The 18565-nt window shown below is 36.6% G+C and overlaps 3 protein-coding genes across 3 annotated transcripts; all 3 read right to left on the minus strand.

Moving 5' to 3' along the window:
• Positions 1–3954: 3954 nt before the first annotated feature.
• On the minus strand, positions 3955–4491 carry LOC122296671. The gene is made up of 2 exons (XM_043106475.1): positions 4264–4491; positions 3955–4149 (listed from the first exon to the last, which is right to left on the minus strand). Exons 1-2 carry the CDS (start codon positions 4489–4491, stop codon positions 3955–3957), a joined length of 423 nt encoding a protein of 140 aa, XP_042962409.1.
• Positions 4492–4956: 465 nt separating this feature from the next.
• On the minus strand, positions 4957–6958 carry LOC122296672. The gene is made up of 2 exons (XM_043106476.1): positions 6608–6958; positions 4957–6057 (listed from the first exon to the last, which is right to left on the minus strand). Exons 1-2 carry the CDS (start codon positions 6956–6958, stop codon positions 4957–4959), a joined length of 1452 nt encoding a protein of 483 aa, XP_042962410.1.
• Positions 6959–9682: 2724 nt separating this feature from the next.
• On the minus strand, positions 9683–10291 carry LOC122296673. The gene has a single exon (XM_043106477.1). It carries the CDS (start codon positions 10289–10291, stop codon positions 9683–9685), a length of 609 nt encoding a protein of 202 aa, XP_042962411.1.
• Positions 10292–18565: the final 8274 nt, after the last annotated feature.

Here is an 18565-nt window from a genome sequence, read left to right on the forward strand (position 1 = left end):
ATTGACTTAGGCATTAGAGGCTCCACTCAGATGCCACCTTGGTCGCTAGAATTCAAAGTTTTCTTTGTATCTGCAGGTATGAGATCGAAAACCCAAATTGTTGAGGGCTCATCCCAAAGGTGTACAAAATACGGCATCTACAAGTATGCCTTAGAAACAAAGAGGAAGGTTAGGTCCTACGTCTATGTAAGGACCCGGTCTAACAATTCTAAGGTTGGAATATTGATAATTTTTATTGGGCCTAAATTATATTTAAGAGGCCATATTGAATAAGCCCATGAGAGATAAATTATTGAGGTTGATTACAAATTTAAATTAGGTTCAACAACTAGGTTAAATATTATTTATTTTTTATTAAATGACTTAGACTCCTTTTAGAATTTAAATATTAGCTATTAGATATTTATTTCAAATTAAACTCATCGTTGATTGAAGTTCCCTATACAGTCTCAATCACTACCAACCCTATATTGAATGAACTGCTAGATCATGTTTTTAAATCCAGACTCTCCTATTTAATGATCATGACCAAGTTCAACTCAAACTCATCGGCATCCTATTCCAATAGGGATGCAACTCTACTAGTCATCTTCATTTTAAAACTCTTTAACCTAGTCCAACTCAAACTGGTTGTCACCCTCCCCCAAATCCCTCCATAAAGATCTCCCTACCACATGTTATTTGGAAAAAACCATAAACCTCCTAGTTCAACATCATGATTTATTTTTTGTCAAAAATTTTAGTAAGCAACACTGCAAAGTAAGTAGCTTGATCATAAATTAGGATTAACATACGTTAGCTAGTTATATATATTATTATTAAAGCCAATTCTTTTGAAGCCAGTGTTTACGTGCCACACATATTAAGATATTTTCAAACACTTCATTCATCATGTTTAATTATAAATATTATAGTTATGTACATAATATGCATCTCATGCATATCAGGTTGCATTAGACACATAAGCTGTCATAAGATCAAGTGTAAGATAAGCTTATAATAGTTAATCAAATGGTCATTAAGATGCTAGGTACCAATGTAGTTTCGGGATGGGTGTGCAAGCCATGGACTCAAGCGTGGTCCACCGTAGTATGTTAGAGTACTGCATAGCCGACTCCCTTTGCTACAACGGGGGAAGTTAGTGCGCAACCTTGCACACACGGTTAAGTGTGTTGGCTAGCCAAACAAGTCAGATTAGTGAGATAAATTAGATCAGCCAGTTACTTCAGACAAATCAGTCATATGCATAGCATAAGCATACGTATGAATGATCATATTTTAAGTTTTCAGCATAAAATATTTTATGAAAAATCTTATGTTAAGTATGTTTACGTTATGATAAGTTTCTTACAAAATCATCGACTCATTTTGGTTGTTTTTATGTTTTATAGCACCCTAGGTCAAGGTAATTATGACGATAAAGCTGCAGGAGGAGAGTTAGTCCAGGGAGATGTGACAGTGGCCTAGATCATGTATATAGATTTTAATTTATGTTTTTAAGGCACAAGTTTTGAAAAAATTTAATAAATGCTCTCATGCACTACTCTTTTATGATCTCAAAATTTTAATAGAGATTTATTTTATTTATAGAATTTTTGTACCTTGCGCTTCTTTTAAAATAAAATAAAAAATATTTTCAAGTTAAGATTCGGTAGTAGCATTTCGATTCTTGAGAATTTTTAGAAGTGACTCTATCATTAACCGTGAGGAGCGGGGCATTACAATCTAACACACAAAGAAAAGAGAGAGAGAGATAGTAGATCTAATCGCCAAGCGTAGCCTGTACGTTCTGTAGAGAAGGAAAAAACACATAAGAGCTAGCAAAGAAAATGACGACTTGAAAACAATTTGAAGAGAACGAGTAGGTCACTCAGAAATTCTTTGTTGCGACTTGATATGTAATTAATTATCTCATGCATGAATTCAATTGAGCAACCAATAACTTCATGAGCAATATCTTTGACTGCCGATCGAAATATACTACAATTATAAATAAATTAGCATCTTTGGTCTAGTCAAATTAAACAACTACATATCAGACAAATAGCATCTTTGGTGTATGATCAGGTCCTTCGATCTTCGAGGAACATATATACTCAAATGTTCATGATGAGGATGGATTAATAATATAATATGATCAGATAAATATATAGGATGATGCGAGCATACCCTTTAAATATGTTTGTAAAAATATCTCTTAAGTCTTGTTTGGTTATACAGTTCAAATGGAATGATATATTTTTTTTTTTCCTTTAAGAAGAGTTAGGGCCACATGTCCAAGAGTGACCCCTTCCCAAATTTATTAACAAAAGCCCTCACTTCCGGTGGAGGAATACCAAAAAAACATAAAAACCAAACAAGAAAGCCAAAACAGTACATGCCTAAAATAAAACTCCCTACCCACAAAGACACACCTATAAACAAAAAACCAACCTCAAGACTTCTAAACAACATAACTCCCTCTAACATAAGGTAAAGACAATTTATCCAAACGAATCAAACCTTTAAGAAATTCTGGAACATGTAACAAAGACCGTCAAACCAAGGTAGAGCCTTGAGCTCCCATTTTAGCTAAAAAATCAGCTGGTGCATTTCCTTCTCTATAAACATGGTGAATAGTAAAATCCCCACCTGCATACAGCCTCATAGCCCCCTCCTAGAAATCTTCCAAATACCAAACTCCACAATGCTTCTTCTAAATCCAAGATACACAAATCAAAGAATCAGACTCAATGTCGACCTGATGTAGCCCCAAAGCTCGACAATATTTCAACCCTATTAACAATGCTTTCAATTCAGCATGGTTATTAGACCCCACCCCAAGAGAGCATGAAAAGGACAGCACCATATTGCCATGTACATCCCGAATAATACCCCCCGCACCTGAACTTCCTGGATTACCAAGACTGCACCCATCTATATTCAATTTAAATCTACCATTTTTTGGCTTTTCCCAACAAACCAATTTAGCCTGCACCTTTTTAATAGGTATAACCGGTATGTTCAAGTCCCTCAACCTCTCCTCATCAGCAACACCAATCTTTGTAATATTTTTTAAGGAATTTTGCACTTTTCTTAGCCACACACAAATAGACCTCCAAATCTCTTCTGTCGATATGGTTTTACCTTCCATCCATGCCTTGCACCTGCATTGCCACAATTTCCAAATAATAATAGAAGGAATAAGGCCCATAAGATTACCCACCTGGGACTTGGTAGTCGCCCATCTAAACCACATTGACACCAATTCAAACCATCGTTTATTTGGATCATAAGGAATTCCCAAGATAAGAGAAAATCTCTTCCAAATCTCAAAAGCCACATCACCTGCAGCAAGAACATGATTTAAATCTTCATAGCCTCCTCGGTCACAGCAGTTACACTTGGAAGCAATGGGTATACCCACCCTCCTCAATCTATCATCAACACTTAAGCTGTCATGGAAAGCCTTCCACATTAAAACAGAGATTTTTTTTGGTAGAGCTTCATGCCAAACCCACTTTGCCCAAGTCACTCTTGGTGCACTAACCCAAACACATTGCCATGCACTTTTAGTAGTAAAACAACCATCCTTATTATGAATCCAAACAAGTAAATCCTGACCATCTTTGTGAGCACCCAAAAAACTACAAATCTCCTCTGTTTTTTGTGCTCCCACTAAGCTTTCCAACACATCAATATCCCAACCATTTTCAACTCTAACATCAGCCAACCTCATATTGGACTCATCAATCATTGGATAAGAATTAGCAAGAGGACCTTCATTTAACCAGTTATCCCACCAAAAAGAAATATTCCCATCACAAACTTTCCATTTTGAATTATCTAACACCGCTAGAATACATTTAACCACCATTTCCCAAAATCTTGGACCCTTCTTAGGATCCATTAAGGAGATATGGTTATCCCCAACATATTTAGCACGAAAAAATTGTGACCAAAGATCACTCCCAGTCATAATTTTCCATGCAAATTCATGTGTAAAGAATACTGTACCTCATCAAAATCACGCAGCCCAATTCCCCCCTCTTCAGTCGGCTTACACATCGACTTCCATCCCACCCATTTCTTTTTCCCCTTACCATCTTTTTCACCCCCAAAAAATGAACTAAGCAGCCTGTTTAGAATTTTCAAAACTGCTTTTGGCAACTGAAGGAAAGACATAATATGAATTGGCATACTCAACAAAATATGCTTCAACAAAATCAATTTGCCCCCAACCGACAGACACTTCAATTTCCACCCCCCAAGTTTATTCCTCACCCGATTAAGAATAACATCCAAATGTAAATTTGTAAGCCTTCCAGTAACAATTGGTGCACCAAGGTAGGTAAAAGGAAAATTACCTTCTATAAAACCAGTGATATTCATCAAATCCCTCTTCCGCCTTACAGAGAATTGCTTCGCAAAATATATTGCCGTCTTCTCCTTACTCACTTGCTGCCCGGAACAAGACTCATAAGTCTCAATAACCTTCATCAATTCTCGCATCGACTTTTTCCTTCCATTTGTGAATATAACTACATCATCTGCATAAAGAAGGTGAGAAACAAGAGGCACACCTCTCGGATAAAAAACTCTTAATATTACCACATAAAAAATTCTTCTTAAGTAAATGGGAAAAAACTTCCTCCATAATGATAAAAAGATGTGGAGATAAAGGATCCCCCTGCCTCAACCCGCGCCCTCCTTAAAAAAACCACGAGACGTCCCATTCATCATGACTGAATACCAAGGCGATGCAATACAATTTTTAATCAGAGCCTTAACAGAAGGAGAAAAACCAAATCCTGCCAACACATGTAACAAAAACTCCCACTCCACTCTATCATAAGCCTTGGCCATATCAAGCTTCAAAATAACATTACCACCCAAAACCTTTTTGTTAAGAGAATGCACCATCTCTTGTGTGAGACTGATATTATCAAAAATGCTTCTACCTTGAATAAAAGCACACTATTCAGAGGAGATCATAGCAGGCAATAAAGGGGCAAGCCTTGCCACCAAAACCTTAGTGCAGATTTTGTAGAAAATAGAACATAAACTGATAGGACGGAACTTATCAAATCCTGTCGGCTGAGCCATTTTTGGAATAAGCACAATAAAAGAAGCCGTATAAAATCTAGGGAGAAGAACTCCCTTAAAAAAATCCCTTACAACCTCCACCACATCCACACGCACAATATTCCAACAAGCACGATAGAAACCTGAACCAAACCCATCCGGGCCAGGACTACTCTCTATAGGAATACTGAAAATAGCTTGTTTCACCTCTTCTTCTGTAGGCAAAGTACAAAGCCTCAAATTATCCTCATCCGAGATCAGATTAGACACTAAATCCCCCAAATCTGGAAGTACTACACGATTAGATTGACCCAAAAAATCCATGAAATATTTCACAGCACCATCAAGAATATCTTGCGGTGTTTTTAACGTAGTACCATTAGACAGACTCATCTCCATAATCCTAGTTTGCTTCTTTTTATTAAGAAGAGCATGAAAATACCTGGAATTTTTATCGCCATGTTTCCACCAGCTAACTTTGGCACACTGAGCCAACTGGATCTCTTCACTATTAGTCCAGGTGTCCAATTCCATCTTTGAAGTCAACAGGTCTAGCTCCACATCTTCTTCATATCTCACTTGCAACTGTTCATCCAGCCTCTCTATACGAGCCTCCAACTCCTGAATGTGCCCACTCGTCCACCCAAAAACTACCTGATTCCATGCTTTTAGAGCAACTCTCACCCTTTTTAATTTTGCCACCATTTTCATGAGAGCACCACCAACATCATTTTGGTCCCAAGCCTCAGGAACACATCGAGCAAAATCAACATGATCCACCCACATTTGTTGAAAATGGAAAGGTGCCGGCCCATAACCTTCAAAACTCTTCACTAACGAAATGACCATAGGAGTATGATCCGATGATGTACGAGGTAAATATCTCATAATTGAATCCGAAAAAGCACCAAGAAAATGTTGATCAACCAAGGAACGATCCAAACGAGCCCAACTCCTTGAATTACCAGCATGCCCATTGCACCATGAATAACTCTTACCCAAAAATTTCAATTCCATTCAACCACAATTATGTATCCAAGAATTAAACTCCTCCATGGCCACCACAGGTCGAGGCCTACCACCACGTCTCTCCCATCGTTCGCTATAATATTAAAATCCCCTGTTACCAACCAAGGATCATTAGAATTACTCTTCCTTGCAAGCTCATCCCACAACACCCTTCATTGCTCACATAAACATTTAGCATAAACAAAAGAAATTTTACACTTCATCCCACCATTAGCCACAAGAATAGAAATTTGTTGACTTCCACAACTAACCATACTTACATTAACATCATTCATCCACAACATCCACAATTTCCCATTCCACGCACCATTTGAAAACCCATAATCAAAACCAAGCATTTTTTTAACTTCATCCATTTGTTCATCACATAAAAAAGGTTCCGCAATCACAAACATCTTTGGCTTATAAATTTTCATAATTTTTTTCAACCTACTTTTAGAAGATTTCACCCCTCTAACATTCCAATACAATATTGGACTAATCATAGATTCAATTTAGAGGCACGGGTAATTACCCGGTTACTACTGCGTAGTTTCTTATGACCATCCTCATTCTGTTTTTTTACTGCCTCCCTTATATCCACATCAGAGGACACATCATTATGCAAAACAATTTTTCCTTCCCCCATCTCCGGATCCGAAAGACAGGCCATAAGAACATTACTGTCCCCTATAATCTCCTTCTCTGTACTCGGCTCAACCAACGGAAGATCACGTACCTGTTCTGCATGGGCTACCACAATGGAAACAAGATCCTCCTGAGACACATCAACTAGAAGCAGCCCCAGTTCTTCTGTCATACTATGTACATGCACAACAGCATCATTCTCTGCATACCCCGTAGCATCTTCTATACCTGCTCCCATTCATTCCACCTCTGCACACACCATAGGAAAATCTTGAGCCATCTCACTGCACACCACTGCTCTCGGGACCACCTCCACAGAATCAGAACATGGCATTTGCAGCAACTCTGAATTCATTGGCACCATCACCTCCAAAACAGAGCATAGTGCCTCTGCATTACCATCTGTTACCTTATCCTCAGACCTGTGAACCTGCACCTCCTTCCACTGTACGTCTTCCACTTTTTGTTCTTCCATATTAAGTATAGGCTCAACCCTGCCCACCACCACCACATCCAACATACACTGCTCAGTCACTTCTTGCACTGCAACGTTCAAACCCGATGACTCCACCTCTTTCAACTGTTTTGGCACAATCTGATATTCCATCTGAACCTATTTTTTCCCTTTATCCTTCCGTAAAACACCCTTCTTACATGTCTTCAAGTTATGGCCTTGTACTCTGCATATAGAGCAAAACGTCGGCATTGTCTCATATACAATCTCCTCCAACCGACTTGTAGGACAAGATGGCGCACCAATCCAGAATGAAACCAGGGGGGATTTAGCAACATCAACCTCCAAGCATACTGTGATGCCCCCAAATCCCCACGCACGGACACAGAGAAATCGAGACGTCTGGATGATGACATCACGGGTCACCACCCTATTGACATGTGCCAAGTGTGTGTATAAGTAACAAATGTGCACGAGAAATACGCAGCGAATAGCAAAGTTAATAACTAAGTACCAGAATTTTTCTTAATTTAATACAAAACTGTTCAAAACATACATAATAAAATATTACAAAACATAAATACTATTTCAAAGCCCAACTACAAAGCATAACCCAACTCAGAACTCCGACGGAGCCGCATCCTCAGGCTCAGCCTCCTCCTCCTCCTCGAACTCTGCACCAGAATCTACGGAACCAAAAATGGTTCCGCAGGTAAGTAAAATCCAAACACCACTACATAAAAACATATAAAACTCAAGCAATATGCATGAAAGAAAAACCAAAGCACATGTCCCATAAAACCATATTTTTCCACGCACGCCAAAAACTCATTCGGCCCAAAAACATATCGCTTAAAACCAAGCCTCATCATTATCCTAGATAATGGCCCAAACTACCATTTTCCCAGAAAATGGATCAAAAGCCTCAAAACCAAACCTCACCATTTTTCCAGAAAATGGACCGCATCTGAAAACCATAAAAACAATCCAATTATGCATGCACCATGATCTCCCCTAGGGATCATCCGCACACCCTGGCTCTGTGCCACACCACAGGTAATTACTACGCGTGTAACACCTAAACAAGCGATGCCCAGACTCGCACCCAGAGTGGCCAGGCCATCCTCTAGTCCCAGCCACTTTAGGGACCACGGAGTCGACACGACAGCGTTACTGTATCTTGCGATCCGGTCGTCGCCTTGCGACCACTCAGGGGACGTCACTCAGTATTATCCACTTCCGAGTGACAGAGGAGCTCTACCGAGATAATAACCCATCCCGGCTTGGGCTCGTGAGACACACGCACCCGAAATCCATTTACGCCAACAAAACACGATTTTCTCAATTAAAATAAAATGCACATATATGTAATATGTAACGCACACCTCATGGCACAAATAACCAAGCAATCACAAACAACCAAAACCAAGCACTTTGTCCTCAATCTATCCGACCCCCGAACTCCTCAGACTCAGTCTGGAATCAACCAACCAGCAGATAAATATTTATTGTAAGAGAAAAATACATTTAAATCTAAAAGTAGAGTTTGAAAAATACTTACAGTGCTATAAGATAATTTTTGAATGATCGGCGAGCAACAAACGGCCAAGAGAAAGCAATGTAACAGTATAAAAACACTGTGGCCATGGGTTGTAAAATATCCAATTTTGAACGGAGACAAACCAAGGCTTGGGATTGATAAAGAATGGCTTAGAAGTGTTTATGAAGCTAGTGGAAGTGAAGGTCGGCCGTGGGTGGCGGCGAAAAAGGCGGTAGGAGGCCAAAATATCCAAATCAGAGAGTTAGCTCGACTGTTCTGGCGATGGATTGAGGCTAGAAATGGGTGGTTTAGGACGGCAAGGAGTCGGTGATGAAGTGGTGAGGAGGTGGTGGCCGGAGGTGGAGCGACGGCGGTAAATCAGAGCAAAAGTCGTTCGGCTTGGAGAAGGTATTCCGGCTAAACGACGGCTTCGTTGGCAGTGAAAATTTATGGGGTGGTTCACTGAAGGGAGGGGAAGAGATTGGTGGTAGTGGTGTGGCTCATGGCACCGGTGAGCGGTGGTACTGGGCAGCTAGGAGCTTCGGCGTGAAGGAGAGGAGAGAGAGAGAGAAATCGCACGGGGGGGTCGATCCACGGGGAAGAAGGAAGGAAAAAAAAAGAAAGAAAAAGAAAGAAAAAGAGAAGAAAGAGAAAGGAAAAAGAGAAAAGAAAAGCGGGGAAAAAAAATGAGGTCCAATCCTCACCTCTGGGGTTCAACAACTGATCCAACGAAAATAACTTTAAAAGCAATAAAACCAAGAAAATATCTTAAACATAACGTAAAACTAAAATATAATAAATAACTAATAAAAACTAACTATTTAATCTTAAATCCAAAAACAAGCTAAAATAAATTAAACAGCAATTTAAACTCAAATAACAAATAAAATCCAATTAAAATCTGATAATCTAAAATAAAAGAACTATTATTTTAATTAAATTAAAATATTCTTTCAGTGAAAATACACTTAAAAACGGGGTATCACACATACCCTTGCACCATCTGTTCTAGTAGCACACCTTGTAGAATTGTCAATCCGAATAAGCTTTCCAATAGCCGACGTGAGGCTTTTCAAGATAGATGGGTGATAAAATTTCAGAGCTAACCCAGGGAGAAATATCCAAACGGGAACCACCGATGGCTCCTCCTTCTCAGAAAAATCATGCATCCAATGAAACGGACGGTAAACCACCCCATTTATGTCACAAGCTTCCCTCGAGAATGCCTTGTTAAAATCCTCCTCCGATGTTAACCGAACAAACATATTCTGTGGCCTTCTCATGGCTGAAACCACCGCCATACCAGATAAGCCCCATCTATTTTTAATGAACATCCTAATCGCATCCAACGATGGTCTCTGCCTAAGGAACTTTAGCACCAGAGAGAACCGAAATGGTTCAGCCGACTTCAACATCTCCTCCTCTGAAAACAAAAAATAAACTTCTCCATCCATGGTTTTATGGGCCCTTGGTGGCAGCTGCACATCAGGAATCGGATGAGGGGCTGCAGAAACCAGCTCTGCAAACGATCGGTTGGCCGCCAGCATGGGGCCATCAATGCTCCTCACGGCAGCCATGCAAAGACTGTGAAACAAACCCTAGCAGAGCAATAAGGGTAAAAACATCCAGCCAAAATTAAATGGAATGATATATTTTAGTAAAAATGAGATGAAATAGTTTGTAAAAAAAAATGTGTGTTTAGATTGTGAGATGAGATGAGATAGTTATTACTTTTTAGGATTTGAAAAATGTGTGGAGCTCACTGTATTTATAGAATACCCGAATCCTTGAGATTTTGCATTGTTAATGTACTGTTCACGTCAGTTTTTCACTGTTCATATACTGTTTTGCATTGTTTACTGTCAGTTTGATATTGTTATGCACTGTTAATTTACTGTTCATTTAAATGGATATTTTTAAAACTTAAAAGATGAAATATTGTGTTTGGATAGCCAAAACCACTATACCGTACAATTCCAGATGAGATGAAAACATATGTACTGGCTAACCAAACCGAGCCTAAGTGTATTTTGATTTTTTTAATGTTAAAAGAATACACACAAATTTACTAGTGATAATTTTTAAAAACATTTGAAAAAAATACACTGGGGAGCAATTTTGGGGATCACCCAAGCATTCTCCTTAATAATATAATGTTAAGTTGTGAAAAAAGGACACCCCACCTTAACAAACAAATTAAAAATGATATTAAGTCATGCTATCCCTACATAATATAATTAAAATAAAGAAAAAAGATAATCTAGTCCCCAAACTATTGTTAGCTCATTATCATCATGATGTAATGGAAAATGCTTTGTTTTTTATAAAGTATCCTGATTGTGTGTCCCGATAAAATTTTTTATTTTTTTTACTTAGTGATTATGAAAGTGTTTTTAAATGATGTTGTGAATTTTTTATTTTGTTTAAAACTAGTAACGGTGATTACAAACATCTATGAAAAAAAGAAAATAAAAAAAGGAGATTATACGAATCAGGCGATTCTCTCGGTAGCTGTAGTGCTGCTCTGAAATAATTATAATCTCAGGATTGTTGCATGGATTTAATTCATCTTGTTCTTTAGCTCTACAACTTTCAAAACAATATTTTCTTGTTTGGTAAATCTGGTTGGACAACGACTCTCTCGTTTAGATAATTTGCTGTTTTTAGATTTGTTTCAAGTACATGTTGTATAGAATAACTTTTGTCTTTTACTTAGTTTGAATACTAATTGTACAAGTATATATAGTTAGTAAAGAATTTTCTTAATTAAAGTGGTTCGATTTAGAGATTTGTGTAACTCACAATTATCTCTCTTTGTCTTTTTTTTTTTTTTTTTAATAAGGGGTTCCTCTTCCAAATTCACTACAACAGAAATGGTTTTTTAGGACAAAAAATTGCATCCCAAATTGTAGGATTTCATCCCAGAATATTTTTTGGGACGAAAAACAATCATCCCAAGGTCGTCCTGCGTCCCTACATCACTGTCCCAGAAGATATTTTGGGACGAAAATCACCATTTCGTCCCAAATATATATCTTTAGGGATGATTTTAAAATTGACCGTTTGATACGGTTCGAAGGGGTTAGTTTTTTGTCACAGTTTAATTTCGTCCCAGAATGACATTCGAATGGTTACTATTGGATGTTCGAACGAAATTAAATTGGTTGAACGGTTATGAAAACACGTTTAAACAATCACACATTTTGATAAAGTTCGAACGATATAAAATAGATTTACCATGTCTTTTTGGGAACGAAATATGAATTTTGTTCCAAAATCTCTTCCTTCATTTTTTGAATTTCCTTCCAAAATCTAACTTTTTGGGACAATTTTCATTTCATCCCAAACCAAAATCATCCCAAAATCTCTTTTTTGTTGTAGTGAAAAGTGAAGGCAATCAATAAAATTTAGGAGTATCGTCCCTCTTCCTAAAATATCATTATGTAATTATATATTTATTCATAAAACTATATATCTAAGTTGTCACTTAATTTGTCAATTGGTCACCACATTTTGCTTTTATTTTGCAAACATTTACCACATGTTTTAAAAGCAAAATGTTATGATTATAATTTCATGTCGCATATTTTTAGTTATAATCACATATTATAAAAGGATAATTAACTATATATAAAAGGCCGAGTGATTGATTATATTGCAAAAGGAGTACTACTAATCGAAAATTCAAGAGTACTAGCACTATAAGAAAACTATTCATTTGTAGTCTTGTATTATTTCTTACGAAATTGATTATTTTATCTCAAAATGAGTTTGTTTTCATCATAAATAATTATTCTCGTCACAAATAACTCGTCATAAATGCAGTATCATTTTCTTTTAAGGGAACAAATTAAAGTTACAAAAGAGGGATCAAGAACCATGAGAAACATATAATTAAGTAGTACTAACACTTGAGGGGCTCTGAGGCATGCAGTGCCTTAAGGCTGTGGGTGCATCGATCTTGAGTGCGAATGAGATAATTAATTATTAGACATACGTTTGTTCTGTGTTTGTTTGAACACTAGCTGGTGGCCTATAGGTACATGTCAATTGTATTACTACAAACTTATATAAAATGTTCATGGCGATTGTATTTAGGTGGTCGATCTATTATATATGTTTCTAATGCTTTTTATTAGCTTCATGGACAACTTGCCCTTCTTTCTTTATTTTCTTTATTTTTTTAAAAAAATAAATAAAGAAGGAAAGAAAGAAAACTAGTAAATAACCTTTTTATTGTCTCCCATATACTTTGAATAGGTGGTGATCTATTATATCGTTTCTAATGATTCATGTGTTTGTGAAATTATCATTTTCCTAAAAGTTTAAGGTTTTGGAATGAGAGGTGATTTCACAATGTACATATCAGAGTTTAAATCCTGACTCTATACTTCACTTATTTAATTAAAAATTTCATGTGTTAGACCACTTATAATTAAGGGACAGTCTAACCCACACATAAGAGTGAGTGTTAAAACATAAATATAAATAATAATATATGCCTCTTCCTTTCAGCTTATGTGTGCCATAAAATTATCTCCAGATTATGCTTTGTTTGGGTAACAAGGTAGTCTCAAATATTCTCAAAACTTCCAAAATTTTCTTCTCAAACATCACTCTAACACACAACACTTTTTAATTTTATATCATCAACTTTTCCATCTAATTATTATCCAAACACAAAACCTATTTCAACTTTCCCAAACTCATAAACAAAACATAAAAAATAATACAACATTTTTAAATTTTAAAACAAAAATAATGTTTGGGATATTAAGGGAATTAGCCCTTCTATTTGTATGCATCGGATTTTGTTGGAAGAAGAGTTCAAGCTGATGATAGAGCACCAGAGAAGACTCAATCCTACAATGAAGGAAGTAGTGTGTAAAGAAATCTTAAAGTGTTTAGATGCCGGAGTGACTTACCATATTTCTGATTGCTCATGGGTTAGTCATGTTCAAGTAGTACCAAAGAAAGGAAGAATGAGAGTGTTGAAGAATGCTAACAATGAGTTAATCCCTACAAGAACCGTCACTGGGTGGAGAGTTTGCATGGATTATGAAAACTGAACAAGGCCACTCGGAAGGACCACTTTCCCTTGCCATTCATTGATCAAATGTTGGATAGGTTAGCTGGGCATGATTACTATTGCTTCCTAGATGACAATTCTAGGTATAATCAAATAGCCATAGCATCGGAGGATTAAGAGAAGACCACCTTCACATGCCCTTACGGTACTTTTGATTTCAGCGAATGCCCTTTGGGCTTTGTAAGCGGATTATTGAAATTTTGCATGGATGATTTTTTTGTATTTGGATCTTCTTTTGATGATTGCCTTGGGAATTTGGCATTAGTTTTGAAGAGATGTGAAGAAACTAACCTTGTGCTTAATTGGGAGAAGTGCTACTTCATGGTAAATGAGGAAATTGTCTTGGGTCATCACATCACTTCTAAGGGAATTGACGTAGATAGAGCCAAGATTGAAATAATAGAGAAGCTTCCACCTCCACCAACAATAAAGGGAGTTAGGAGTTTTCTTGGACACACATGATTTTATAGAAGATTCGTCAAGGACTTCTCCAAGATTTTCAAACCCCTTTGTAGCTTGCGCATGAAGGAAACTCCATTTGTCTTTGATGAAGAGTGTGAGAAGGTGTTCTTGTTACTTAAAGAGAAGCTTGTGTCGTCTCCAATTGTTATAGCCCTCGATTGGGATCTACAATTTGAATTGATGTGTGATGCAAGTAACTATGCGATTGGAGTAGTATTGGGGCAGCGAAAGAATAAGCAGTTTCACACAATTTATTATGCTAGCCAGACCCTTAATGATGGCCAACTCAACTATGCCACAACCGAAAAAGAAGCTACTTGCTATAGTATTTGCTTTTGAAAAGTTTCGGTCATTCTCATTGGGAATAAGGTAATTGTCTATACCTATCATTCCGCAATTAAATACCTTATTGTCAAGAAGGAAGCCAAGTCAAGACTCATCTGTTGGGTTCTTTTATTGCAAGAGTTTGATATTGAGATTAAAGACAAGAAGGGAACTGGAAATTTTGGTTGTGATCATCTCTCACGGCTAGAGTTACAAGAGCACCTTAAGTCCCAACAATTGCCCATAGATTATAAATTTCTGAATAGCATTTGAAACACCTTTGGGAATGTCTCCTTATCAGTTGGTCTATGGGAAAGCATGCCATCTTCCTGTAGAGCTCGAGCATAAAGCCTATTGGGTGATGAAGTGCCTAAACATGGATCTCCAAGTGGCAAATGAAAAATGTTTTTTGCAAATTAATGAGATGGACGAGTTTCATAATGAAGCATATGAGAATGCAAAAATCTATAAAGAGTGAACCAAGGGTTGGCATGTAAGCACATCTCAAAGAAGGAGTTTCTACTAGGACAACAAGTTTTACTTTACAATTTAAGCCTTTGCCTTTTCTAGGAAAGCTCAAATCGTGATGTTTAGGCTCATTCTCGATCTTTAAAGTTTTTCCCCATAGAGCAGTAGAAGTCACTCATGATGAGAAGAGGACATTTAAAGTAAATGGACAATTTCTGAAGCCTTATTTGAATGGTGGAGTTGATAGCAACAAGACCGCAAATCTCCTTGATTTGACCCAGAAGAAGAGCAACAATCAAGCTACTGACTATAACTAAGCACTTCTTGGAAGGCAACCCAAGCATTCTAAACTTTTGCTTTGTTATTTTCATTATTCCCTACAACTTGTTTAGTTTTCTAATTATTATTTTCCTCACATGCTTTTTATGTGTTCTGATTTCAGTTTATTTTTTTCTTTCTTTTTCTTTCTTTTCATGGGTATGATAATGATGCGATTCTCCACTTCCTTGCTCTAGAACCTAAATGCGTTGATGAAGATACTGAGAGAGAGGGAGCTTGATTTGTTTCCGCTAGTGGTCAGGGAAGTTTCTTTCTACCATGTATTTGCTTTCTTTGCTGCACATTGGGGGCAATTTCATGTTTTAGTTTGAGGTGTTGAACATGAACATATGCATGTTTGTTTGCATGAATTCAGATTCTACTTGACAAGTATTTTTGCTTGAGTCAAGTTTGCTATCTTAGTAAGGTACTGAAAGACCTCAGAATTTCTCTTTTTCATCCACGTAAGCCAAGCCTCTATGGTTTAATGGTTGGTGAACACATACAATTAGAGAACACTCAAATAAAAGTTGCAACCTACTACACTTGTGAGCATTTAGGCCATTCTCATTTTCTAGAGAGAATTTATCATATTCTTTATCTTACTTTCAAAGTTATCTTGTTGCATGATCTCATTACCTTTCTAATTTGGTTGACTACTAGGAGTGCCATTACATGGTTTGTGGTATATTGGTTTGATTATATTTAGAAAATGATGAAGGTCAATTTAGGACGCAGTTTGAGTCTTTCAAGTTGACCCATGTTTTATCCAATAGAAGCATCTTTGAGCCAAGATCCCAGCCATTTCTTTGTTAATCCATTTATTTCCTCACCCAAACCACATTGGAAGTTGAGCCTAAGTCAAACATCTCATTTACCTTCAAATGTCAAGTATGCAGTATGGGGAATACATTGTTGATAATGAAAAGGAATGAAAAACCTCTGATTCAAAAAATATATATATATATATATGAGAAATCTTTTGAAGCAAGGTGTGTTATTGCAAGTTTTTTTTTAAAAAACAAAAGAAAAAAAAGAAAAAAGAAGAAGAAGAAAAGAAGTGTTTCAAACTGAGAAGAAGTATGAAAGGAATAACATGAAGTTGTTGGAAGCCATGTTAAGTGTGCAATGGTGAAGACCCTTAGTATATACTTGAGAGTTCAGATCCTATTTTCAATCCTCTTATCCTTCCTTTCAATTTGACCTCAACCCCATTATAACATTCTTGTAGACCTTTTGATCTTAAGTGGGTTAGTGGTTAGAATGGTTGAATTCCCATTGGTTGGCATCCTCTCATGAGATCAATTCTTTTGTTTCATGCTTCTGCTCATAGGCAATTACTCTTTCCATATATTTGAGTGGCAATCTTTCTTAGCCTCTAAATATTCTTTTGGCAATAACTTTTATTATTGAGTATTACACTCAATATCTATAGTTAGAACTTTGTTTGGGATGTTCTTGACATTGTATGAGTTTGGGTTTGATGGAAAGATGGATGACGGCTTAAAACACACACACACACACAAGTTCTAGGAGTGTACTTTGATAGCCAAACTTTGATAGCAATATTGATCTCTTGTGAATGCTTTCTTTGATATTCTTGAAGATTTTAGATTAGTTCGTGTAAATGATTTTCACTTGGGACTGGGTGCAGGTTATTCTTTCTTTGCTTGAATTGCTAGGGACTAGTAATAAACTAGTTCGCGGGTGGAATAGAGTGCATTTATAATGCTACTTTTTCACATCTATTTGCGAATACATAAGTATAATTGGGACTCTTAATGATATTTTCTAATTTGAGTGCTAGTTTATAAAGAGTCAAATCCTAATTGATGTTTCAATGCTTTTATCGTAGATGAAGCTAAAAATAACCCAAAAGCCCAAAAAATAAAGCTCCATTCAAGTGGGTTTGGTCCAACCCAATTAGAAGAAATGAAAGCTGAATGGATCAAACAAATGGAAGGCATTGTGGGTTTAATGTAATCCCTAATTGAAAATGTCTCTACATAGTTTCAAGTAGTCTCACCACATCTTTTTCATCCGACATCATATTGAGCTGCTTCAAGAAGTGTTGGAAAGCTAGTTCAACAGGCTACAATTATTTCTGAAATAAAAGTTTTGTAATTCCAATGTTTTCCAAGCTAAAAATGTCCTGCAATTTGAGGCTGAAAATCTACATAATTTAGAAATTCGGATTTGGGAATTATTTTCTTTCCTTGTGAGGATGGCTCCAATGAAGGAAAGCATCCAGATTCTATCACTTTGTAGGGAGTGAGATGCTCGTTTTTTTTTTCTTTTTTTTTTTTTGTTTTGGTTTTTGGGGATTCCTTTTTTGGGAGCAATCAAAGTAAGCAGGACATCAAGAAGGAGACCGGTTTTTGAGTTTTTATTTATTTATTTATTTATTCTGAATTTCTTTCAATTTCTGGATGTTAAACTCTTTGATTATGTTTTTATTCAGTTTTATTATGAACTAATCTCCATTTTCTAGGGCTACAATGTAGACTAACTATAGTTATGTTAATTGAACTAATTAGTAGTTGTTTCATATTGTTGAGTATTTAATTATGGAATTAATGCTTGTGAATGATTGATCAACATTTACATGATTTGGGATTCAATTTGAGATTAAGAAGTGACAATTGTTTCAGCCTATGTTTGAGATACTACAAGGAATCCATATGATAAAAACATCTATGGACTTGTATAATCTTTATGAGGGTTCTTGTTCTTAATAAATTTTGACAAGTTTAGAGTTTTCACAGAGATGTAGAAAATTTGCTTGTTGAGATATTTTGTTAATGCTTGACAGAGATTAATGAATAAATAAGAGACTCGATTATCAAGAATATGAAATAATTGCATGTTTTGAAGGAAGGTTTCTTGAATTCTATATGTGGGTTGATCAGAAATTGTATTTCCTCTATGTGATTTTCTATTATGATGCATGAGACTTCCCTTGGGCTTTTCCAAGGTGGTACGGGGCTAAGACAGGGTGATCCTCTCTCACGTTACCTCTTTATTGTTATAGAAGAAGTTTTAACTCAGGTATTAAGGAAGCATTTTCTGGATGGAAAGATTGGAAACTTCTCCCATCCACAAGGTACACCTCTTATTTCTCATTTCTTTATACGGATGATATTGTCATTTTTTCTAATGGGAATAGGAAGTCTATTAAGGGTTTGATGAA

This window comes from Carya illinoinensis, chromosome 15 (genome assembly GCF_018687715.1).
Source record: "Carya illinoinensis cultivar Pawnee chromosome 15, C.illinoinensisPawnee_v1, whole genome shotgun sequence".
Taxonomy (NCBI): Eukaryota; Viridiplantae; Streptophyta; class Magnoliopsida; order Fagales; family Juglandaceae; genus Carya; species Carya illinoinensis.